This window comes from Ambystoma mexicanum, chromosome 2q (genome assembly GCF_040938575.1).
Source record: "Ambystoma mexicanum isolate Mex_15411 chromosome 2q, UKY_AmexF1_1, whole genome shotgun sequence".
Taxonomy (NCBI): domain Eukaryota; kingdom Metazoa; phylum Chordata; class Amphibia; order Caudata; family Ambystomatidae; genus Ambystoma; species Ambystoma mexicanum.
Window position 1 is genome coordinate 1,279,029,799 of NC_090924.1, and position 26,281 is coordinate 1,279,056,079.

Sequence of the window (26,281 nt, forward strand, 5' to 3'; positions counted from 1 at the left end):
TTATAGTACGAACTCCAACATAACCTTGGCACTTTTATTTCATTACGGATGAACTATACAAGCCCGGTGTGGGCGGCAGGAGGGACCGCCTTCAGGGTGCACGGGCATTCTACATCCCATTCAAGACTGTTGGATAATATCATTATAGAGAGCAGAGAGACGTGGGAGAACACAAGCCACTCGGCCCACCACATGGGCCGCCACGAAAAGAAGGGGCGGGCTCCAAGAAAACAGGCCCAATGGACTCCTTTGCCAACTCCCAGCCTCATGGGTCCACCACACCATCACCAAAGCCAATGGACAGTCAGCTATCACCCCCGATGGACGAGAGAGTGGACCGATTAATGTCAGTGGTCCAAAATGGCTTCCTTGCGGTCAGTAGCAAACTGGACGATATTGTGGTGACAATCGGCTCCCTGAAGGCAAGGGTCGATAAGGAGAGAACACGCATCACTGAGGCGGAAAATAGGATCAGCACCAGTGAGGACTCGATAATACAACACATACAGCACAGCCGTGACATCGTCCAGTTGAAAGTGGACCTCCAAAAAACTCTAAACACGAAGACCTTGAATCACGGTCCAGAAGGAAAAACATCCGCCTAGTCGGGGTAGCTGAAACCTTTGGCAAGGTATCTATGGAACGCCAAGTGGAAACCCTCCTGAAAACCCTTCTGGACCCTGACTCCTTCTCAGACCATTTCCTTGTGGAACGTGCACACCGTACCCTAGCACCTCCTCCCAGACCTGGAGCACCACCCTGTACGATAATAGCCCGTCTCTTCAACTATAGGGACACAGACGCTATCCTGAGAGTATTTAGAGAAAAAGGCACTTTACTTTACGAGAACAGCAGAATACATATATATCCGGATTTTTCAACAAACGTGCAAACACTAAGAAGGTCCTATGAACCAGTTAAGAGGCAACTGAGACTACGTCAGATTCCCTATGTGCTCATCTTCCCAGCAAAAATGAGAATCCAGCACGGGGGCAGAGCACATTTTTTTTGAAAATCCTACGGAAGCCTTGTCATATGTCGAGGCCTCCATCTCTCTGCCCCCGCACCCCCCCTGAGATTGGGCAATAAACCAGAATTTGCCGCCCCAACCTGCTGAGGAATTAGACGACCCTGCCGGCTGACAGGCATCTGTTAATACTGCACTGGTATAAAGTTAAAAACCCGAGGGCGGCGAGGTGGCCCCGACCACAACTTGTTTGAAGTAGGGCTGTGAGCCCCCTTGGTTGGCGGCCATGTGAGTAGAGCTTACACCCCCAGGAGACTTCCCAAGTTATGGTTCAGGGGATACATCATCGGGTTGGGTTTGATGATGCGAGTGGGGGTGGGTGGGGAATTCCAGAAAGGGTTACCCCTGGCAATATGCCAGGACTGTTTGGGGAAGTTATAACGTTAAAATCGGAGAGCTGTTCTGTAGTGGGAAACCCGCACTGCATAGAAATGTGGCAACGCAACAGGCAAACGGGTGATTCTAGATACAACTAGACACATTTATTTATTTATTTTACATTTATAAAGCGCTCACACAGCCCGCAGGCATCGAGGCGCTGTTACAGGAATTGTTTGTTTTTCTTAGTTGCGTTTTTTTTTTTTTTTTTGTCTTAGTTACGTATTTATAAAGCGCTTAAACACCCAGAGGTTTCTAAGCGCGGACCCGGGGATCGAACCTGTTGTTGCTTCATGTCGTCTTGCTTCCAAGACGCGTACGCTGCCGCTGAGCTATCCTCCCGGGACATCCTAGCAAAGGCTTAAATATTAAACTGCTATCCTGGAATATCCGAGGGCTCAACAACCCGGTCAAAGCCAGGAAGATTGCAGCATATATTACGCGCCATAATCCCCATATTCTTCTTATACAAGGAACACATGCATTACGTAGCGTTAAGACCAAATTCCTGCCACGATGGGGCCCCCACAGATACCACACGGAATACTCAGCTCAATCTAGGGGAGTGCTGACACCCATACATCCCATCATCCCTAGCTGTGCTTCAAACATAACTCTAGTAAGATAGACCCACAAGGCAGATATGCACTGGTGTGGGGGGAGATAGCGAGGCACCAGATAATACTAATCAACACGTATGGACCCAACGTGGATGACCCGCAATTCTACTGTACGATACTAGATATGTTGTCCACATCGGGGGAGGCACAAATAATCTGTGGAGGAGAATATACCACAATACTCGACCAATCCCAAGATCGCTAATCGACCACCCCAGGGCTTCATCCAAAGCCGCACTGGTCTTGAAACAATTGATGGAACAGACCGATACAATAGATCCATGGCGTACACTACATCCGTATGAGAGGAAATTTATCTTCTATTTGTCCGTCCACGATTCCCACTCGCGCATAGACTACTGGCTTATTAGTTTGTCCCTGGCTGGAACGGTTTCTGGCTCCGAAATACACCCCCGCACCCTCTGAGATCATTCACCGATAACACTTGACATCAACCTAGGTGACACTCCACCTCCTGCTAGAAGATGGAGGATGCCCCCACAATCCTGAGGGACCCCCATATATGTGAAGCCCTACATACTGAAATCGGGGAATTTATGGAACTAAATGAGGGGTCGGTGAGCACCTATGCTACCCTGTGGGAGGCATTCAAGGTCTGGATTCGGGAACCATCCTGGGTAAGTCCACAGGTATGCTGAAGTCGGTGTGAAGGGAACTGGGCATAGCCGAAGCCAAAATAGACTTGCTCTAAACCGAATATAGCGCCACACTTAATAAGGAAACCCTGTTGAAAATCCACATTACATTAAAGGAATTTAACGAGTTGGCCAATGGGGAACTCCTATACCTGCTTTACAGATGGGATTGTTATAAGTGGATTTACATTGGAATGAAGACCTCTAATAAACAGCACGTGCAACAAAATTATGGCGTAACTCAACGCTTGATATGCATTGAAATATTATGAGGATAATAGTAACATTATTATGATGAAATAGTGACAAGGACAGATATAAATGCAGATTTTGGTTTCATTTGAGATGGTCATTTGTGGCTAGCAATGAAATTGGTTTATGTAAATACTCGTTATGACTGTTTTTTCTTGTTTTCTCTGTGTATGTTTTTTCCTTGTACTACAGAAATTCGCCCTGATGAAGGACCAAGTATAGGTCCGAAATGCATTGGCACATCATTTCTGCTTCTTCTTAACAAATGAAGTAAAGAATCAATTTACTAAAAGTTTTGTTTTGGATACATTTTTTTCAAGAGCATTTTTGTGCCTTCAGGCACAATTTTCTACAACGTATCTATTTACTTAATATGAATGAATTTAATTTCCTTCAGTAGTCTTCACTACAATTGGCGACCCAAGGTCTGATGGCAATTCTTTCCCATCAGACATTTATGCAACTCTTCGGTACACCCAGTATAGTGTATACTGGTTTACTTGGTGACGCCATTAATCGCCTGTTCTAATTAACTAGTAGCCATACGAATGCAAAAAGAAACTCAGCGGTGCCCGCCCTAACCACTTTTTCTTTGCCGTTCTTCTCCTTACACTAAATACGGGCGGCGGCACGCACTACAAATAATCGTCAAAATGTCATATGAAGAAATTTCTAAAATTACAGATAAACATGCCCAAACTATGGGATTCTCTACAGAAGAAGCAGAAGCTATCCTTAATTTGATCAAGGATTCTAGTACAAGTTCAGTGGAAACAGATCCAACTAAAAAAATCAGACAACTAGAGTATCTCATTAGAAAAGAGATCAATCGTAAACTTCACGCTGTAACATTAACCAAGTATTATAGAGCTCAACGTATTCCTAGAGGATTACGGATGCCTGTACGTCCAACTTTATGCAAGGAAAACAAGGAATTTGTTCGAAAATGGGAAAACATATTGAACAAGTGCTCACTTGATTTAATTCTTTTGACCATACAAGAACTTTCTAATGAACTGAAATCTACCACAACTGACATTGATACTATTAAATCTGAACTAAGTGATTGCTTGAGTAAAGATGAAATGAAAAACATGCTGGAAGACATTGACAAAAAACTAGAACAATACAAATCAGAACTAGAAAGTAAAAAGATCCGCAAATTTAAAAGAGATACCTATGATTACCATAACGACGAGGTTTATACCTGGATGGATAAATATAGACAGTCTGGACAACCTCAACATTCTAGGAACTCCTCTGATCAATCCAGTTCAGACTCAGATATACAATCTCGCCCAAGTACTTCAAGAAGGCCTACTCTCCCTAATGAAGAACAAACTACTGCCACAGAGGATACTGTAAGGAATGACGATCGAGCACCCAGAGAAGAGAGACTGCCTAGGCAGTCTTTTTTAGACAAAAGGAAAGCAAGAAAAGAACCAGGAGGGGCCGCAGGAAAAGAAATCTCACAGAAACCAGAGGCGCGATATCCGAACAGGAGAGTCTAATCATCAATATATCCAAACGCAATTTAAGTAACGTTGAAGAAAAAATCCTTCAAAAAGGACTTAGCTTTGTACCAACTCACAGCACGAGTCTTTTTAACACCAAGGTAGAACTTTTTAAATTTGTTCGGAAATTGAAACTGAGGGCATTTTTTGCTGAGATTGAAATACCCGAAGAACAAACAACCAATAACTATCTTGAACTTAAATCCAAGAGCTCTTTCATACCACCTTTACCACACGGTACAATTGATATCTTTCATGAAGCTGTCCTACGAGATCTGAAGAAAATTTCCTTTCAAACACCTAAATTTCGTAACCTCAATCGTAGGGATCTGTCGGTCATTAGGAATTTGTATGAAGATGAGATGATTACCATCCGACCAGCAGACAAAGGCGGGGCCCTGGTGGTGATGGACTCTGCCGATTACAGAAATGAATGCCAGAGACAATTAAATGACATCAACATCTATAAGTCTCTACCTTGTAACCCAATTAGAGGAATTTCAAATAAGCTTAAAATCATGCTTGAAATGGCAGAAGAGAACGAATGGATAAGTGAAAAGACGAAAGATTTTTTGACTCAGAAATTCCCTCAAACTCCACACCTCTATCTACTTCCAAAAATCCATAAATCTCTTTTGAATCCCCCTGGTCGACCAATCGTGGCTGCCACTAATAGCATTCTCCAACCTCTTGGCATCTATATTGATACGATTCTGCAACCAATCATACAGAAACATCACACCTATATCAAAGATACCACGCATTTTCTGAACAGATTGGCTAACATTCAATTGGAAGAACATGATCTCCTAGTAACCATTGATGTTAACAGCCTATATACCTCGATTCCTCACTGTCTTGGCAAACAAGCAGTGGATTGGCTTCTATTACAAGAAGAAGAAATAGGGGCATGCAAAGAATGGATTATGATGTTGCTTGACTTCATTGCACAAAATGCTTATTTTCAATATGATAAACAATACTATTCACAAATTAGTGGCACGGCCATGGGAGCCACCATGGCTCCAGCATATGCCAACTCATTCATGTTGAAATTTGAAGAGGACCATATTATCAAACATCCAGTCTGGCATCAATATATTAAACATTGGGGCAGATACATTGACGATATCTTCCTAGTGTGGTCTGGTCCACACGCAACTTTAGATTCATTTCTGGGATACATCAACTTGATAGATGAAAGAATCCAATTCACGTATGAAATAGGCCATCCTAGTGTACACTTTCTAGATGTTCTAGTGATTCCAAATGCACCATCATTCAACACAGAGGTCTATCATAAACCAACTGACAGAAACAACCTTCTCCACAGGATGAGTTTTCATCCAACAGCTACAATAAGGAGTTTGCCATATAGTCAATTGCTACGTATTAAAAGAATCACTAATATAGACTCTAAATATACGCAAGAAAAAGAAGAACTATTCCGTAAATTCAAAGCAAGAGGCTTTAAAGAAGATGAACTGAATCTGGCTGTAGAGAAAGCAGATATGCAAGAAAGAACTCATTTACTGGAGACAAAAGTATCCAACAGCAAAGAGAATCCATTGGTGTTCGTTAGCAAATACAGTGTTCAGTCATCTAAAATTAAGAAGTCAATTCTCAAACATTGGCCGATGCTAACTTGCGACGCGAAAATCCAGAATTTGTTTCAAGAAAGACCTGTCTTTGCTAATCAACGGAGCAGCAACCTGAGGGATTTGTTGGTTAACACCAAACCCAAAATAACCAAACAAGTCCTGTCAAAGAAACAAGGGACATTTCCATGTATGTCGTGTAATAATTGTAATAACATCACTAAAGGTGACTCAGTCACACACCCCAGAACTGGACAAATAATAAAAATCAAGGACCACTCTACTTGTTTGTCAGAAGGAGTCATATACTGCATCAAATGCCCTTGTGGCCTATTATACATTGGACAGACCAGCAGAAAGGCACGAGTAAGATGGAACGAACATAAATCAAATGTTAGAACCAACAACCAACATTCACCAATTGCTAGACATTTTAATCAAGCTAAGCACCAGATAGCACAAATGCGATTCCAAATTCTCGAAGTAGTACAACTGAAGAACATCAACACAAGTGCCACAAAAAGACTTGAGCAACGTGAAGCATATTGGATCGAGAGACTCGATACGGTATCACCACGTGGTCTTAATGAAGAACTTAATCTATATTGCTTTTTATGAAAGAGTTATCATCCAGTTGATTTTGCCTTGTCTTAACTTTTTTTCTTTTTTTCACAGGAAATACATTTAGTAACTAATTACACTAGCTGTTGTCAAGTCAGATACAAGACCTTTAAACACGCCATAGGGGTGTGTAGATAGGAGAGTAATATTGATGAGAGACTTTTAAACATGCCATAGGGGTGTGGAGCTAGGAGAGTAATATTGATGAGAGTGGCATAATATTGTAAGTAACTGCAAGTAATGATTGGTTTAGTTTTGATTACTCGTGTAGTCCGTCTCTTCTTGGATAGACATACTTGTGTAACATTTGCATTTAACTCAATAGTACTCACATGTTGAAAATCAGGATGAGTTATATGCTTTTTTTATCTGTACCTTTTTTTTGCATTCTGCGTAAATAGGTTTGGTACTGATGGTTTTTTGGATGTTTTGAATATGTCATGCAATGTTTATTATTTGATCTGCACTATTCTGTAATTTTTGTAATTTATTTCCTATTATATCTGTATAACAACTTCCGTGGCTTAATGCACGGTTTAGGTAACCCCATTAGAGTTACTTATCTTGTTTATTACCTTGTCTGATTTTATTTTATTCTGTCATAAGTATTGCAAAAAAAAGTAACTGTTTACTGTAGACTGTGTATGCACCCACGCACATTTTTGACAGTATCATAGTTACTCTAATTATTATCAGCCGTGCTTTACACCTCGTAGTCTAGTTGCCACTGTATATATCAACACAAGAGCACTGTCACGCCATTAGGTAAACATTGCATAATGAGTACTTGCAGATAACGCCCGCGCTCTATTAGTTTATTACTGTTGTTTCACTGCAATTGCAACTTCGCGCTGGTGCTTTCCTTGCTAGTAGCCCAGAGTTTCTAGTTTTTTGTAATTGCTGTGGTATACACATCTCTTTAGCAACAGACAGCATTGACTCGTTGTCATGACTCTGATTAACATCAGCGTAAGATCACGTAACCACGTCACGCGTCTAACAAAAGCGTCTCCATGACAACGCTCGTACTTATTCACTAACAGCTCGCGGCCAGATTAAAACCGCGTCTTACTGTGTCTCTGTTTTCAACTCGACACTACGGGGTAGGTTAATCATTAATGTGTATCTATGCCCATTTTAGTGTGTAAGGCTAGTTAGTAAATACCATTTTGACACTTAGATTTCCTTTGTTCGACAGGCGGGACTCTTTGCGCTCTGTTGGTTTTTCCATGGAGTGTAAGCATACACGTACCTAGCTTACAGCAACGTTACTGGCAGCCCTAATGACTTCCATCTCCATCTTGCAATAGAATGAAGATAGCTTTAGCATGTTATGAGGTAAGCTTTCACAGTGTGATATTAGTTTCCTTTAAATAATATTAGGTACGTTTTAGATATCTTACCACTGCATCATCCTACCTGCTTTACAGATGGGATTGTTATAAGTGGATTTACATTGGAATGAAGACCTCTAATAAACAGCACGTGCAACAAAATTATGGCGTAACTCAACGCTTGATATGCATTGAAATATTATGAGGATAATAGTAACATTATTATGATGAAATAGTGACAAGGACAGATATAAATGCAGATTTTGGTTTCATTTGAGATGGTCATTTGTGGCTAGCAATGAAATTGGTTTATGTAAATACTCGTTATGACTGTTTTTTCTTGTTTTCTCTGTGTATGTTTTTTCCTTGTACTACAGAAATTCGCCCTGATGAAGGACCAAGTATAGGTCCGAAATGCATTGGCACATCATTTCTGCTTCTTCTTAACAAATGAAGTAAAGAATCAATTTACTAAAAGTTTTGTTTTGGATACATTTTTTTCAAGAGCATTTTTGTGCCTTCAGGCACAATTTTCTACAACGTATCTATTTACTTAATATGAATGAATTTAATTTCCTTCAGTAGTCTTCACTACAATTGGCGACCCAAGGTCTGATGGCAATTCTTTCCCATCAGACATTTATGCAACTCTTCGGTACACCCAGTATAGTGTATACTGGTTTACTTGGTGACGCCATTAATCGCCTGTTCTAATTAACTAGTAGCCATACGAATGCAAAAAGAAACTCAGCGGTGCCCGCCCTAACCACTTTTTCTTTGCCGAACTCCTATACATGTCAGCCCCAGCTCAAGCGCGCAGATACGGGGAAAGCAATAGAGCAGGCAAATTCCTGGCCAATATGCTTAAAGCCGATAGACATCACAATCCGATCTCCAGCATACAGACAGCTACGGGGGTAACGGTTAATAAGGAACAAGACATTAACTCCGCATTCATCGACTTCTACTCCTCTTTATACTCCAATCACGATGTGAAGACCAAGGAAGACACATTCAGGTATCTAGATGACCTAGATCTCCCAACATTAACCCACGAAACACGAGGCATACTCGATCAACCTATCGTAGTTGAGGAACTTATTGCAGCTATTAAATCTTTATCCGCTCGTCAAGCCCCCCGTTCAGATGGCTTGGGCGCTGAATTATATAAGGAATTTCAGGATGAATTAGCCCCTGTATTCTTGAGTGTGGGAGGAGGCTGTGGACCGAGGTGTCCTCCCGGAGTCAATGCGCAAAGCAATCATTACGGTCCTCCTGAAACCCCGTAGACTGGCACAAGACATGGCCTCCTACAGACCCCTTTCCTTAATAAACACTGATGCGAAGATTTTCGCTAAAGTATTAGCCACTAGACTCCTGCCGTACATGCCAATCCTGGTACATCCAGACCAGTCGGGCTTTATCCTAACGAGATCCACAGCCCTGAACTTAAGGCGTCTGTTTGGCGTAATGGCACTGATCGATCCATCGTGGCATTAGACGCCGAAAAGGCCTTCAACTCTGTCTCTTGGACATACCTCTTCTTGGTACTCGAGCGGTTCTGTCTCGGTCAATACTTCATTAAATGGGTACGGCTATTATATACGCAGCCATCTGCCAAAGTTCTAACCAATAATACCTTATCCCCCACATTCTTGTTACATAGGGGAACTCGACAGGGCTGTCACTTTTCACCCATCCTGTTTGCACTCACCATAGAACCAATGGCTGAATACATCCATAAGAACCACTCACATAGAGGTCTCAGGATGACTGGTCCCCCACAGATCATACCATTGTACGCGGACGATACCCTATTGTATGTCCGAAACCCACAGGAGAATGTGCAACACATAATGTCAGACATACACGCGTTCTCAGATTATTCAGGATATAAAATCAATGTCTGAAATATTCCCTTTGACCCAGAATACTGGAGATCTTTCCGAGATAAGGGGGGTCTAAGCCCGCCCCTACTCAGATACGCTACTTGGGAATTATGGTGACCAGGGATAAACCAACGCTATATACACAGAATCACGGTGAACTATTGCTAAACCTGACAACCAAGTTCCAGCTGTGGGCCAATCTTCCATTATCACTATACGGTCGAGTGGCACTGCTTAAAATGGTGGTTCTGTCATGATGCCTGCCTCTAAGGAGCCAGGCCGGGCCCAGCAACCCCAGAGGCAGACATCATTTTCCCCTGGGAAGTCCCAGCGGGCCCAAGTTGGGGCCCTTTGGACTCAGTCCTGGCGCCTTAGGCGCCAGGCTCATAGGGGCCCCCAGTCCTGGCGCCTTAGGCGCCAGGCTCATAAGAGAGGATATGTGTTTAAGTGCTTGGGTGCACACTTACCTGATGCAGACCATGCTGCTTCATCCAGGCCCTCTTGAGGCCTGAATGGGACTACTTTACCTGTGGGACTACTTCACCACCTGGGTGTGGTCGGGGAAGGATACATACCTGATTGGTGGAAGGATACATACCAGGAACTTCTTCCAAGGCTATTTAAACCACACCCGATCAGCCACACGTGCTTCGCGTTGTTCTGCACCTAGCAGCTGGATGCTCACCGTGTCTGCTCCTGCATCCTGACTTCAGCCACGCCTGCCAGCACCCTGGAACACCTGCAAGGGGAGAAAGGAGAGATTAGGTGAAGAAAAGCCCTTACCTGCTAAATCTGCATTCCGGAGTCACTTCACCGACGATCCTGAAAAGGAAGACATCTTTTTTAAAGCATTTCGTTTCGATCGCTGCAGCACTGCATTTCACTCACCTTGGCAAGGCGCTTCCATCTTCAGCAGCGATCTTCCGGATTCAGCTACGTTCCGGTGCCTAGAGGAAAAAAGACAAGAACAAAGGTGAGAGGGAGAAAAGGAATAAGGAAAGCTCAGTTTCCTTTTAAGACTTACCTGTTGGATATTTCCCTCTGCATTTTGGGTCCTGCCGCTTCCTGGCATCTCCGGACCCCGGCCCCTATGGGGAAAAAAGACAAAGTCATTGTTGAGCGTTTGTAAAGACATTACCTGAGCGCTCATCCGGAACTTACCTGCCATTCACTGATGTGGCACGCTTCACTTCGGGTCGGCGCCATTTCTCCGGCATCCGAACCCCGGCCCCTAAGGGGAAAAGGACATGAGCATTAGCGCTTGCTGCAATAAGACAACGGACATAATTAAAGAGCTTGAACTTTTGAACAGAACTATTACAGCGCCTTACCTGAACAGTCAAGCTTACCTGAACTCCATCAACCCTCAATCCAGTGAAGTAACTAGGTTTCAACGCGCCCCTGCATCTGAAGCAGGACGGAGAGCTCACCATTCCAAACCCTAAGGTGAGGCTTCACGGGGAACCGTGGAAGAGGTTTCGTGGAGGGTTGGATGGGAGTGGGAGGCTTGAACATTATTTCCGCCAGTTGGTAATACTCCCTTTCCACGTACAGGAGGGTATTCTTGCGAGCCAGAGAAGCCAGAATAGAGGGGCCCTTCCAGTCCATCTTCAGAGCCGCGCCTCCGTGGGAATCAGGTGAGCGTTACAGAACGCGAAGCCTTACCACAATTTCCCACCCGGGCGCTATGGAGACTTCCGAGACAGATCAGCTGGCCCAGCTTTTAGGGGAAGTACGGGCAGAAGTGCACTCAGCCCGCCAGGAAACTAACGCTCTTAGAAGAGAATTAATCCTATCCAAGGGAAGAACTGAAGATCTGGCCAAAAGGTTGTTGCAGGGCCAGGCAGGGCACACTCCTTTACCCTTTACCGGGGGTACTTCTACATCAATGGGTTCGACTAACCCGGCACAAATCAATCTACCTGGACACATGCCTTTGGCCCCGCCTGAACGTTTTGCGGGGGATCCCAAGAAATATGCCGTTTTTATGAACCAATGCCGTTTACACTTTTTATGCAGGCCCGGGGCCTTCCCCAACGACCAGACCAAAGTAGCCTTTGTACTATCTTACCTCAGTGGCTGTGCTGCCAATTGGTCTATTCCATTGGTAAATCAGGATGATCCCATTCTCCGGGATTTCCAGGGCTTCCAGGCCAGCATGGAAAGATTGTTCGCTCGACACTCACAGGGACAGGCCCTTGGCAACGAACTGTTATCCTTACGGCAAGGTAATCAGGATCTTTTGCCCTATATCGCCACCTTTAATAGACTGATTGTGGAAACCGGATGGCCTGAAAATAAAAGGATCACCTTGTTTCATCGAGGCCTGCGCGGAGAGCTTAAAGATGTTATAGCTCAGATAGTAGATCCACCCCAGGCCTGCACAGACTACATAGATTTAGTGGTTCAACTTGATCACAGACTTCAAAATAGAAAAGCAGATCGGCTCAAGTACGAAACCAGAGTACCCATCAAGACCCACGTTAACTCCAAGAGTACTGACATTTCCGAACCGATGCAAATAGGCAGTGTTAAAGGACCATTAACGCAGAAAGAACGAGAGAGAAGGCGACAAATGCAACTTTGTCTGTATTGTGGGACTTCCGGTCACTTTCTCCAAAGTTGTCCAGTAAAACCACCCAAGAAGGTGGTTGGAGCCACTGATAACGAGTTATTGACACCTGGTTCGGGAAACGACCTAACCCGACAAGCGTAGGGGTCCGCTTGCCGAGCTTGAAAACAAACTCTTTGACCTTGCATTTTGTCATGCCAATGGTGCTAGTGAATCCAAAACAGCCTCAGCAGTTGCATGCCATAAAAGCATACATAGACAGTGGAGCTATTGGAAATTACATAGACCATGAATTGGCTTCCAGGATTAAGCTTCCTCTCCGTCCAAAAGTAACCCAAGATGTAATTACCACAGTTGATGGAACCGAAATAGCCTCAGGGCCTGTAACGCATTCCACTGTTGAAATCACACTGGTGGGTCAAAATGGACACCGGGAAGCAATCGTGTTTGATGTGATCAAGGCCCCACAATTTCAAGTACTTCTTGGAATCCCTTGGTTAGAAACACATAATCCAAGAATAGACTGGCGAGCAAAGAAGATAACTTTTCCTGATTGTGAACCAACCTGTTATCCAAGGAATCCAGTTATGGGTCTAGCCTCTGCAACTGCCACCCCTGTACAGCTACCATCCGAATACCAAGAATTCCAAGACGTTTTTCAGAAAGAGCAGGCTAACACTTTGCCTCCCCATCGATCTTACGATTGCCAAATCGACTTGATACCCGATGCGCCACTACCTTGTAGCAGGATTTATGCTCTTACTGAACCTGAGAACCTGCATTTGCGTCAGTACTTGGATCAATACCTGGCCAATGGCTTCATTCGCCCGTCAAAGTCTCCAGTCTCTTCCGCTTTGTTCTTCGTACCTAAGAAGGAAGGAGACCTCAGGACCTGTATTGACTACCGCTCCCTGAATCAGATAACGATTAAGAATCGGTACCCTTTGCCCCTGATACCTGAACTCATCGACCAAGTAAAAGATGCTCGTGTGTACACCAAGCTAGATCTCCGAGGAGCTTACCACCTGGTGCGTGTAAAAGAGGGCGACGAGTGGAAGACTGCATTCCGCACCAAATTTGGGCTCTTCGAGTATCAAGTAATGCCCTTCGGTTTGTGCAACGCACCTGCCGCCTTTCAGTACTTCATGAATGATGTTCTTCGGGAACTTATTGATGTTTGTGTCATCGTTTATATTGACGACATCCTGGTGTACTCTTCCTCAGAATCTGATCACAGAAAACATGTTAGGGCAGTTCTTGAGAAATTGCGCCTGCACAAGTTATTTGCCAAGCTTGAAAAATGCGTTTTTCATACCACAGAAGTGGAGTTTCTCGGATTCATCCTGACGCCTCAAGGAATCCGAATGGACTCGCGGAAGGTGGACGCCATTCTCAAATGGCCATCTCCTAGCTCAGTGAAGGGAGTTCAAAGCATGCTTGGCTTTGCCAATTTCTATCGAAGGTTCATCCCGGAATTTTCTCGAACAGTTCAACCCATCACAGCTCTCTTAAAGAAAAATAAACGCTTCGAATGGACTCATGAGGCCGAACAAGCCTTTCAGGACCTGAAAACCAAATTCACCTCTGCACCTGTATTGAAGCATCCGCACCCAGATCTCCCTTACATTGTGGAAACCGATGCATCCAGTTCGGCCATGGGAGCTGTCCTGTCGCAAAGAGACCCAGAAACTAACCAATTACACCCTGTAGCCTTTTGGTCAAGAAAATTCTCTCCACCTGAAATCAATTACGCAATTACCGACAAAGAACTACTGGCTATTAAATCGGCTTTCAAGGCTTGGCGTCACTATCTTCTTGGGGCTAGACATACCATCACCGTAATTACGGACCACAGAAATTTGCAGTATCTAAAGACGGCCAAAGCTCAATCTTCACGACAACTCCGATGGGCTTTATTCTTTGCGGAATTTGATTTTGTAATTACCTATCGCCCTGGCTGCAAGAATGGTAAAGCAGACGCCTTATCCCGGATTGGCATGGAGGAACCCAATTCGAGTATAGAACCTGTGCCAATCATACCTGAACAAAGAATTTTGGGCTTAACTTCATTGCAAACTATTGAGGACATCCAAACTCAAGTAAAACAACTTTTAGACTCTTCAGCCTTACAGGAATGGAGTCAAAAGGGTCCTCACTACACCGTTAAGGATGATTTACCCTATTTCCAGGAGCGGTTGTTTCTGCCAAGTAAAGAATTACAGGAACTTGTCATCACCCGTCCTCACGAATCATTAATGGAAGGACACCCTGGTATCGCGAAAACAGAAGAAAAGATCAAACGCCACTTCTGGTGGCCTTCTTGGAGAAAAGACATAAAGTCTTTTGTGTTGTCTTGCGGAATTTGCGCCCAAAATAAGAGTCAAAAGAAAAGGCCTGCCGGTTTACTTCAACCTTTGGACATTCCACCAGCACCTTGGCACACCTTGTCAATGGACTTTATAACTGACCTGCCTCCTTGTGGAGGTTACAACACTATTCTCGTCATCGTGGATCTGTTCTCCAAGATGGCCCATTGCATCCCTCTAAAAGGATTGCCGTCAGCTTCCACCTTGGCCAAGGAATATTTGGAGAGTATAGTGCGCATACATGGTTTCCCCTCTATACTAGTCTCAGATCGTGGAAGTCAATTCATCTCCCATTTTTGGAAGAAATGTTGCCAACTGGCACAAATAGATGTGCGGTTATCCACCAGCCACCACCCCCAAACCGACGGACAAACCGAGAGAACCAATCAGACTCTCGAACAATATCTTCGGTGTATGTTACACCAATCCAAGTTAAATTGGAAAGACATCCTTTGGATTGCAGAATATGCATACAATAATTCAGTGCATTCTGGAACCGGACAGACTCCTTTTTATACTTTGTATGGTCACCATCCTCAGACTTCTGACCTTGATCCACCTCTGACCCTGGAAATGGCTGCGGTAAATCACCTACATTCCACTATCACCCGAGCCTTCAAAGATGCTACTACGCACTTATAACAAGCCAAGAAAAGGTATAAAGAAAACGCTGATGTGCACCGAAGTAAGACTCCTCCTTACCAAGTAGGAGATCAGGTATGGCTAGCAACTAAACATTTACCCCTCAGGGGCCCGCGAACTTTTAATCGCAGATTCATTCGACCTTACCCCATCAAGGCTATAGTCAACCCAGTGGCCTTTAAACTCGATTTACCATCTAACATGCGGATTCATCCCGTTTTTCACGCATCTCTTCTGAAACCAGTGCAACCTGGAACCAGACTGTCTAAGCCTCCGGATCCTGTCCAAATTGATGGAGAATTCGAATTCGAAGTGAAAGACATTTTAGATTCCAAGATAGTTAAGTCGAAACTTTTCTATCTTGTTGACTGGAAAGGATATGGACCTCAGGAAAGATCTTGGGAACCCAGTGACTTTATTCATGCACCACGACTGGTACAAAGATTCCATCGGAGATTCCCGCACAAACCAAAACCCCCGGAGAAAAAGACCTTGGGAGGGGCCTTGAGGGGGGGTACTGTCATGATGCCTGCCTCTAAGGAGCCAGGCGGGCCCAGCAACCCCAGAGGCAGACATCATTTTCCCCTGGGAAGTGCCAGCGGGCCCAAGTCGGGGCCCTTTGGACTCAGTCCTGGCGCCTTAGGCGCCAGGCTCATAGGGGCCCCCCGTCCTGGCGCCTTAGGCGCCAGGCTCATAAGAGAGGATATGTGTTTAAGTGCTTGGGTGCACACTTACCTGATGCAGACCATGCTGCTTCATCCAGGCCCTCTTGAGGCCTGAATGGGACTACTTTACCTGTGGGACTACTTCACCACCTGGGTGTGGTCGGGGAAGGATACATACCTGATTGGTGGAAGGATACATACCAGGAACTTCTTCCAAGGCTATTTAAACCACACCCGATCAGCCACACGTGCTTCGCGTTGTTCTGCACCTAGCAGCTGGACGCTCACCGTGTCTGCTCCTGCATCCTGACTTCAGCCACGCCTGCCAGCACCCTGGAACACCTGCAAGGGGAGAAAGGAGAGATTAGGTGAAGAAAAGCCCTTACCTGCTAAATCTGCATTCCGGAGTCACTTCACCGACGATCCTGAAAAGGAAGACATCTTTTTTGAAGCATTTCGTTTCGATCGCTGCAGCGCTGCATTTCACTCACCTTGGCAAGGCGCTTCCATCTTCAGCAGCGATCTTCCGGATTCAGCTACGTTCCGGTGCCTAGAGGAAAAAAGACAAGAACAAAGATGAGAGGGAGAAAAGGAATAAGGAAAGCTCAGTTTCCTTTTAAGACTTACCTGTTGGATATTTCCCTCTGCATTTCGGGTCCTGCCGCTTCCTGGCATCTCCGGACCCCGGCCCCTATGGGGAAAAAAGACAAAGTCATTGTTGAGCGTTTGTAAAGACATTACCTGAGCGCTCATCCGGAACTTACCTGCCATTCACTGAAGCGGCACGCTTCACTTCGGGTCGGCGCCATTTCTCCGGCATCCAAACCCCAGCCCCTAAGGGGAAAAGGACATGAGCATTAGCGCTTGCTGCAATAAGACAACGGACATAATTAAAGAGCTTGAACTTTTGAACAGAACTATTACAGCGCCTTACCTGAACAGTCAAGCTTACCTGAACTCCATCAACCCTCAATTCAGTGAAGTAACTGGGTTTCAACGCGCCCCTGCATCTGAAGCAGGACGGAGAGCTCACCATTCCAAACCCTAAGGTGAGGCTTCACGGGGAACCGTGGAAGAGGTTTCGTGGAGGGTTGGATGGGAGTGGGAGGCTTGAACATTATTTCCGCCAGTTGGTAATACTCCCTTTCCACGTACAGGAGGGTATTCTTGCGAGCCAGAGAAGCCAGAATAGAGGGGCCCTTCCAGTCCATCTTCAGAGCCGCGCCTCTGTGGGAATCAGGTGAGCGTTACAGGTTCTGCCCAAACTTCTATTCTATTTCAACAACAGCCCGATCTGGCCTGGTAAGTCCATTTTTACAAAACTCAAGTCACTCGCCTCCTTCTTTATCTGGAATGGGAAGACGGCTAGGCTAGGGTGGACTAAGATGGTGGAACCATTTTCACAGGGCGGTATTGCTGCTCCCGACTTCGAACTATATTATCTAACGGCACAAGCACAATTTGCGAAGCACTGGTTCGACCCCGAGGACACAGCTCCACACATACTCCTTTTAAAACACGCTGCCCGTCCCAATGACATACGTTCCGTTATCTTCAACTCCACCTACAAGGACACCTGCCCATTTGACCTGGCACATACCACCGTACATGCCTGGTTCAGGATCTAGAAGAGGGTTGGCCTGGAGACCCCGTACGACCCAGAGGTTCCTTTGTGGAATTTCCCCAGCATTTCCCCAACTTTTGACAAGGCCCTACAGCAATCATGGGACCCCAATAGGCTCTTCAAGATATGGGACATGTTCCTGGACGGCACTTTCTGCAAACTAACAGACTTTATTGATGCGGTGGGGGGGGGGGCAGCTCAAACGCTTTCAGTTTCACCGAATGAGGGCTGCTTTCGCTGTTAGATGGCCAATATTTCCACTGGAGCCCCAGTCACACAAATGTGTTAGAGCTGTGGTAGCCGCAGATGGTCATGGCAAGGGAGTCTCGATGCTATACTCCCTGGTGCAGGCACATTCTACCTCGCGTAACACAATTAAAGAGGCCTGGGAGCGCGACACGGGCACCCTGATGGACGACAGTAGATGGTCCCGTTATTGTCAATTTACCAAATCTGTTTCAATGAATTCAGGGCTCCGACTGATACAATTCAAAATCTTAAACCAATTGCACTATGCCCCGGCCAAACTAGTCAAATTCGTACAAAACTGTACAGGATCCTGTCCAAAATGTAATGCCCCAGATGCTGGAATGGATCATATGTATTGGTCATGCTCCTTGATTGTGGAATTCTGGCGGGAGGTGGCGGGGCTCCTTGAGGAAATCACGTCGATCCCGGCGACCCTGTCTCCCTTAAAGTATTTGTTTGGAGATATCGGTAAGGTGAAGGAAACCACGAGGCGACTATTTAACATCTCATGTATTGTCGCCAAATGATGCATCCTGAAATGTTGGAAATCCTCAACTAGGCCAACTCCAGCTAACTTCCTGAAAGAATAATGTATGGTAAATGACGACGAGGAACTTTTTGTACTGTCAGTCCCGAGCCCCTGTCGTCCCAAGGACATATGGACACTGTTGCGCTTCTATTTGTGTAATTTGATGTCTGATGATGATGTAACACCTCCTTCCTTGCCTTGAGTTGTGGTACCCACCTGATTGCTATATACATATGTGTAACAGAACTATGCTTAAACCACAATGCAGTGTTTATGTAAATGGTCTTGCTATGAAGCTGCTCTCTTAATAAATAAACGTAAATGCCCAACCCATCATTCACAAAGTAAGGCCAGTACCTTTAAACATGAGGGAAGAACTACGTGAAGAATTATCTGGGCTAATTAAGAAGGGAGTTAATGAACGCATTGGGGGCACGGAATGGCTTTCTCCAGTTGTGCTGTTGACCAAGAGCAACGGAAAATTGAGACTCTGTGTGGACATTTTAGGAGCTTAAATAAAAACATTCTGGTCGCGTACATCCCTTGCCTGTTATTGCCGAAACTTTGGCTACTTTGGGAGAACCTAAATGGGTTTCAGTAATTGACTTATCGGTGGCATACCATCAAGTACCTCTCTCTAAACGGTGTAAACATCTTACAGCATTTGTTACTCCAGAAGGCACTTATAAGTTTATTCAAATGCCATTTGGATTAGCATCAGCTGCTTCTGTTTTTCAGAAAGTAATGGACGATGTGTTAAAAGGCATTGAAAGAGTGACTGTATTTCAAGATGACATCTTGGTGTATGCAGAAAGTGAGGAAAATGGACCTCTACACTGTGGAGGCTCCTCCACGCCGCGGACCTCAGCCCCCAGAAGACGAAGGGGCCGGCGACCAGCCCCAGGGCCCCCCAATTTCCTTGACGGACCTCATGAGAGCGATTGGGGAATCGAGAACATCACTGGAGCTTAAAATAGGTGGCATATCCACCGAGGTGTCCCTTATACGCCAAGACCTCCGCAATCTATCGGCCAGGGTTGGTGAGGCGGAACAGAGAGTGTCGAACACAGAAGACACGGTGCACCGCTTGGAGCAACAACTTGCCGCGATCACCCAAATAATTGCCCAACTGGAATACCGTGCTGAGGACAGCGAAGGGAGAGCGCGGCGCAATAACCTCAGGATCCTCGGAATACCGGAGAAGGAGGAAGGCCACAGCGCTGAACTGTTCTAGAGGATTGGCTAACTCATGTCTTCGCCCCCAAAAAACGATCCAAATTCTTCTCCATTGAAAGGGCGCACAGAGTCCCCACCGGCCCACCTACCCCGGGCGCCCCGCCTAGAATGATAATCGCACGCCTGCTGAACTACCGTGATCGAGATGCGATCCTACTAATGGCAAGGGCCTCCGGCCCGATTACATACACCGGCTATAGGGTCGGGTTCTACCCCGACTACACCAAGGAAGTCCAAAAGGCCCGCCAATCTTTTGACTCGGTCAAGAAGAAACTTCAGTCACTTTCTATCAAATATGCTTTATTTTTCCCGGCATCGCTCAAAGTCCACTATGAGGGCACCACTCATCTATTCTACACTCCCAAAGAAGCATGGGACTGACTGGAAACCCAAGTTCTCACGGATTCCAGAACGAGGCGCACACCACCGGGCCCACCCACACAGAGGCCCCGGTCCGAGCGGCTCTCGCCCCCTCGATCTCCGGCCAATGCAGACAACGACATGACGGGGACCCCCACAGAAAAGGGGTAAGGCCCACGCAATGGGGGGGACTAATCGACAATGTAATAACATGGAAGCGCTCACCTAGCCGCCGCTCCTACTGTGGCGCAGGCGTTATCGCAGTCCGGGTTATCCCGAGGAAGTTTACCAAGTTATAAGTTTAATGTTTGGGCGACAGGTGCTCCCAGTTGGGGGTGAAGTACAGGGTGGGGGGAGTTTTGGGGACCTAAGGCAATGGAATCATGGGACAAGAAGGCTTGAAGCCGACAAACGTAGGCAAGGAAAGCAAACACTGTCTTTGGCCAGGACCGTGAATGCAATTATCAGCTAGTCAGCAGGCACTTCAATGCGAGGCAACCCTCGGATGTCTCCCCTGAAAAGAAACCGCCATATGTCCCCAGAAAAAGCGCAATTGCCACTAATCCTTCCAGATGTCCCAACAAGAAGACTCACGTGGATAGATTGAACTCCAACAAGGTAACCATACTGTCCTGGAACGTCAATGGCCTCGGCTCCAGCATAAAGCGAAGATTGGTGCTCCAGTACCTAAACCGACACTCGCCAGACATTGCCCTCCTAAATGAAACACACTTGATAGACACAAACGCCAACTTTTTCAAAAGATCCAATTATTCGCATACCTACCATGCCGGATTCACGAAAGGTGCCAGAGCCACGATGATACTCGTCCACAAAAGAGTTCCCCTCCAGGTAAGGAAGATCAGGACCGACACCCGGGGCCGCTATGTACTGTTGCTAGCTGATATCTGGGGCGAGAAATGGGGCCTGGCAGCAATCTATGCCCCCCCCCCACGCTGGCGAAAGAACTACTCTCCGAACTACAGAGCTTGCTCCTGGAAGAAGAGGCTGATACGTGTGTGATTTGGGGGAATTTAATGAAGTAATGGACACCGCAGTCGATAGATCCTATAGGAGATCTGGAACCCGCCCCACCTCCACACCGCTCGCCGCGTTCGCTGAGGCCTTGGGACTGACGGACACATGGCATTCGCTTCATAACGACAAGGCTGGCTTTTCCTTCTATTCGGACGTCCACAAATCGTTCTCCAGGATCGATTATGCCTTTATCCCCCGCAACATAAATCACAGGCTTCTCGATGCTGAATTCCTCGCAAGAGGAATTTTGGACCACTCTCCGCTCCACCTAACCATGAAAAACTCCTGCCACCACTCGGACCGTAAATGGCGCCTAAACGCATACCATCTCCGCCTCCCTGAAATCGCTGAAGAGCTTGAAAAAAAGACAACAGAATATTTCGAACTCAATGAAGGCTCTGTGGACTGCCCGATCTCGATCTGGGAGGCGTACAAGACAGTCCTCCGGGGGGAAGCTAGCTCAGCGGTTTCCGCCTATCAACAACGTCAAGTCCAGAAGGTCAGAGAAGCAGAAGCGCAAGTCCTGGAGTGTGAACGGCAAGTCCTAGTACACGGCACCCAAGAAGCAAAAGAGGCGATGCTCATGGCGCAAGACGCCCTTAGCAACCCATCTCTAGATAATGCACGAACTGCCCACCAATTAGTCCGAAGCCAAATATATGAACGGGGCGACAAAGCTAACAAGACTCTGGCCTGGTTAGAGAGACGCGAACAAAGCAGGGGACATGTACGGGCCATTAGATCTCCAGATGGAACACTGCTGACAGAAGACTCTTACATCGTCGAGGCATTCGCCGCCTACTACAAAAATCTCTACACCCCACCCACTGAGAACCCGCCAGTTGAACCCTCACGCTACCTCGACCGAATCGAGATTCCGATACTCCCACAGCACCAATAAGATCTCCTGAATGCTGACATCACCGACACCGAGGTGCAAGAGGCGCTGGCACAGCTCCAGTCTGGGAAAACTCCCGGCCCCAACGGGTTCCCAACGGAAACGTGGAAATGCCTTGGTGGCACACTATCTACCCACATGCACCGCATGTTACTATGCAGCAGAGAGCTAGGAGCACTCCCCCCAGACCTCAGGAAGGCATGCATAGTAGTCATACACAAGCCTGGGAAACCCCCGGAGGAATGTGCCTCCTACTGCCTGATATCCCTGATCAACGGCGAGGCCAAGGTCCTCGCCAGAACACTTGCCAATAGACTACTGCAGGTGATTGAGACCCTCGTCCACCCGGACCAATGTGGATTCATTCCCAATAAATCAACTCGAATGAACTTACGTTCATGGCGGTGGACTTTGAAAAGGCATTTGACTCTGTGGGGTGGGATGCTCTGTGGGCGATCATGGCTAGGATGAACCTGGGGCAGACATTTATATCATGGGTAAAACTTCTCTATGCATCCCCGGAGGCCACGGTGAGGATGAATGGCAGGTTCTCCAAATCATTTCCCTTGGGTCGGGGCACAAGTCAGGGGTGCCCGCTATCCCCACTCCTCTTCCTCCTGGCCATTGAACCGCTAGCTATTGAGCTTAGATCTAATACCAACTGGACCGGATGACCTTCTCATATACCTCAGTAACCCGTGCATCTCATGCCCGGCTGTCTCCCTCATTCTCAGGGAATATCAGAATTTTGCGGGTCTAAAGGTTAATGATGCCAAAAACATCTTCTTCCTGATTCAGGGTAGCGAGTCTGCGATCCCGGAGACCTGCCCATACCATGTCTCTATTAAGGAATTTAAATATCTTGGTATACGGCTTGACCCGACGCTTGATGAGTTTCCCCGACTTAATCTACAACCAGTAATTTAGCCGTTCACCAGAGACCCCCCCCCCCATTGGCAATCACTTCCGCTATCGCTAATGGGTAGAGCCGTGCTATTCAAAATGATGACCTTCCCCAGGCTGTTTTATGTTCTTCAGAACGCCCCATTCCTCATCCCCCGAGAAACCTTTGCACTCATTGACAAGAACCTACGCACACTGCTATGGGGCGGGAAACAATCCCGAAATGGGAGGGAGGCATCGGTTTACCCTGCATACGCACCCATTACCTAGCGACACAGATAGGAGTGGTAAATGACTGGATGCACGCAGATCCCACATTGCCACACATCCATATCGAACTGGAGATCATGGCCCCGTTAACACCGCTGCAAATCCTGTACGCCACCCACGACCAACTCCCGGCGCTGCCCAAAATGACCCACCATATACGTCGCGCCTGGCGAGACGCACTCAAACTAATCAGCTGGAAAGGACGGCCAACACTATCACAATCCATATGGCACAATGCTCTCCTACTGGAAATAGTGAGAATGGGCTCCTTTTGGTCACTGCCATGCAAAAGGAATACACACACTAGCACAGGTGATACAAGAGGGTCGCCACCTGGGCTTTGAGACCATCCAAGAACAATTCGACCTGGCACCCATGGACCGGTTTCGGCACGCGCAACTAGCCCACGCTATCCATACCCAATTCCCTGACACGACAATCACACCCCCCTGCTCCCCCATCGAGACCAATATCCTCCCGCAACGCATCTCCTCTAAGGTCACCTCCACTCTATACCAGGCCCTTAACTCCTTCGGGGCTACACAGCTAGACGGGCTCAAAGCAAAGTGGGAAAGGGACGTAGGTCACCTGGAACCTGAAGATTGGGTTGATGCATTAATGTCTCCCAGAGAAATTGGTATAGAATCCAAGCTTAGACTAATACAGTTGAGAATCCTCCATCGCTCATAGCACTCACGTGCTGTAATGGCCAGATGGGGTGAACTAGAAGATGGGACATGCGTTTGATGCAAAAATGAACCTGCCCCCTTCTACCATATGATATGGGACTATCGGGTGTTACAGGCCTTCTGGGAGGACTGTATTAGCACAATCTCTGCCGCCCTGGCGACACCAATCCCCAAGGATCCCAAAATGGTACTCTTAGGCCTCTAGGGTGAAGTAGACCTGTCAAAATATGAGAAAATGTTTCTGCCAATTGCGTTGGGGGCGGGCAAAAGACTTATTGCAGCTAATTGGGGATCTGCCGACCCACTGTGCCTGAACAGTTGGAGTAACGAGCTGGACAGGTGCGCAGCTTCAGAGCGCCGGATTTATAATGCACGGGGCTGCTCCCGTAAATTTGAAAAAATATGGGGTAAATGGCTAGATGCTCACTGAGATCCGCTGGTGGGGGTAGATCAATATCACTGTTAGCATTGGTAGCCTGCCTTGTTTTGTTATTGTTTTACGGTCCTCGGCCTTATGGGCCTCTTCTAACTGTTATTAATGCTATGCTGCCTTTATCCTATGTATGCCGATGATCCATGTTTGTTTTTCTATGTTGTGTTGTTCAAACTCAGAGTTATAAAAAAAAAAAGGCAGGCCACCTGGGACTGGAGATGGCGGGATGTGTGGAAAGAAATCGGCAAGAAATTATGAGACTTATCAGGGAGGCACAAGACACATACAAACAGAGATTTGATGAGGTCAATAAAGCTAAAGAAATATATTTTGAAATAGGTGATTATGTTCTGATAAAGAATCCGTGTTTAGGATCCAAGTGTGTAGAGAGCAAATTTTAGGCCCTATGAAGATTTCAGCAGTTCGTGGAAACGTGGTGATTCTAGAAGGCGGTGAATGTTGGTCCAAGTCAAAATTGGTTAAGAGTTCATCCAATGCGTGTGAGGATGGTATTGTGAGGAGCGATCACAGGTGGTAAGGAGGAAATAGAACATAGTGAAAATGTAGATGTTGCAAACGGAGAGGATGGTGTTATCACAAATGCAGGCAACTGTAAAGGTAGAGCCAGAAAAAGACCAACACGGTTCAGATATTATTGTCTTGAATAAATGCCGAATGGCTCTTTATGCAAAGGGAGGAGATGTGTTAGGTTTTGGACATTTATAACCTTATTCAAAGTTCATACTGTTTATTATGTATTGTGCTCTTACATTGCAGTTCATGTTATACATTGGTATCAAGAACTTCTGGCTTGCATTATGAAGTCAGAGGGGCTTCGGTTCATGGAATTGAATGTTTTCGTAGGAGTAGGGTTTCTGGAATGATGGGAGTTTCAGTTGGCAGAGTGGCTGTCATTGGATTAAACGTAATAAATCATCTTATACTTCCTGCTGCCTCCGTCTTAATTCAACACTCCCCTTCACCATTCTCCGTTCTCGTCTCTTAAAGAACATGGCCAGCCACAGAGCCCGCTCCCCCCCTATCCCCTTTGCCTTCTAACAAGCCATTCATACGCAGATCGCGATCAAGCTGGGTGTTTTGGCTGCTTGGGAGTGGGTTTTGTATCTTAAGCGGTTATTGAAATAAATAATCACGTTTCAGTACCAGAGAGATAGCACAGTGCAATGATGCACTGGCTTGATATCAGCAGGTTCAGGGATGAAATATTTTTTTTTAAAGCATTTTTTAGAAAGTTGCCGTCCTGGAACGGTATTGTGGGTCACATAAAGTAAGCAAACGATCACGAGGTGCCCTGAGAAGTAAGGAAACGTCGTACCTTTTAGCCCCCCACACTTTAACCCCTGCCCATGAGACTTTAATAACATACTTTCCTGGCAATCATTTTCTATTAAAGTCTGTTCTTAAATCAGCCTTATGACAATGAGTTCTTTGTGGGAGCAGAGGATGTTGTGCCAATACATCAGTTATAGAGACCCAGAGAGGACAGTATCTGTAGCATCTCCACAAGACTCCATCATACTGACATACTTGGGCTAAACTAACCTGTTGTATGCCAGCTCTCTCACAGCAGGGGAGCAACGAAGTACATTTCGGGGGAGGGGGTGCAAACTGGTGATGGGAGGGGCCATTTCAGAAACTGGGCGGGGCAGTTTCTCCGCCCCTATTTTCAATTCCAAGGTTGTCCGGCGTGGGGCCCAAGTAAGTGCAATATGCCAGTGAGAATAACCTAGTGATTGGATTTAAAAATGATATACACATTTAGTTGCTTTGATAATTTGTATATCTAAAGCCCAGGTATCCAATCAGACATCACCCTTTAAGCAACAGTGACCACAATGAGACCACAGACGGTAGTACAGTGTGCCACCACCTTCCACTCCTACCTGCCAAAATCAGC

At 46.2% G+C, this 26,281-nt stretch overlaps 1 protein-coding gene across 5 annotated transcripts in view; it reads left to right on the forward strand.

Annotated features, from left to right (window-relative positions):
• LOC138570097 (intraflagellar transport protein 70A) overlaps positions 1-26,281 on the forward strand; it is a 694,742-nt gene that overhangs the window by 7,477 nt on the left and 660,984 nt on the right. Inside the window, exon 2 of one of the 5 annotated variants that reach the window (XM_069648701.1) lies at positions 3,126-7,858. The exons of 3 other annotated variants lie outside the window; for them this stretch is intronic. In XM_069648701.1, coding sequence (XP_069504802.1) covers positions 4,810-6,663 — 1,854 coding nt within the window. In that variant the 5' untranslated portion in view covers positions 3,126-4,809 and the 3' untranslated portion in view covers positions 6,664-7,858. One more of the 5 variants, XM_069648698.1, reaches the window with a different exon arrangement.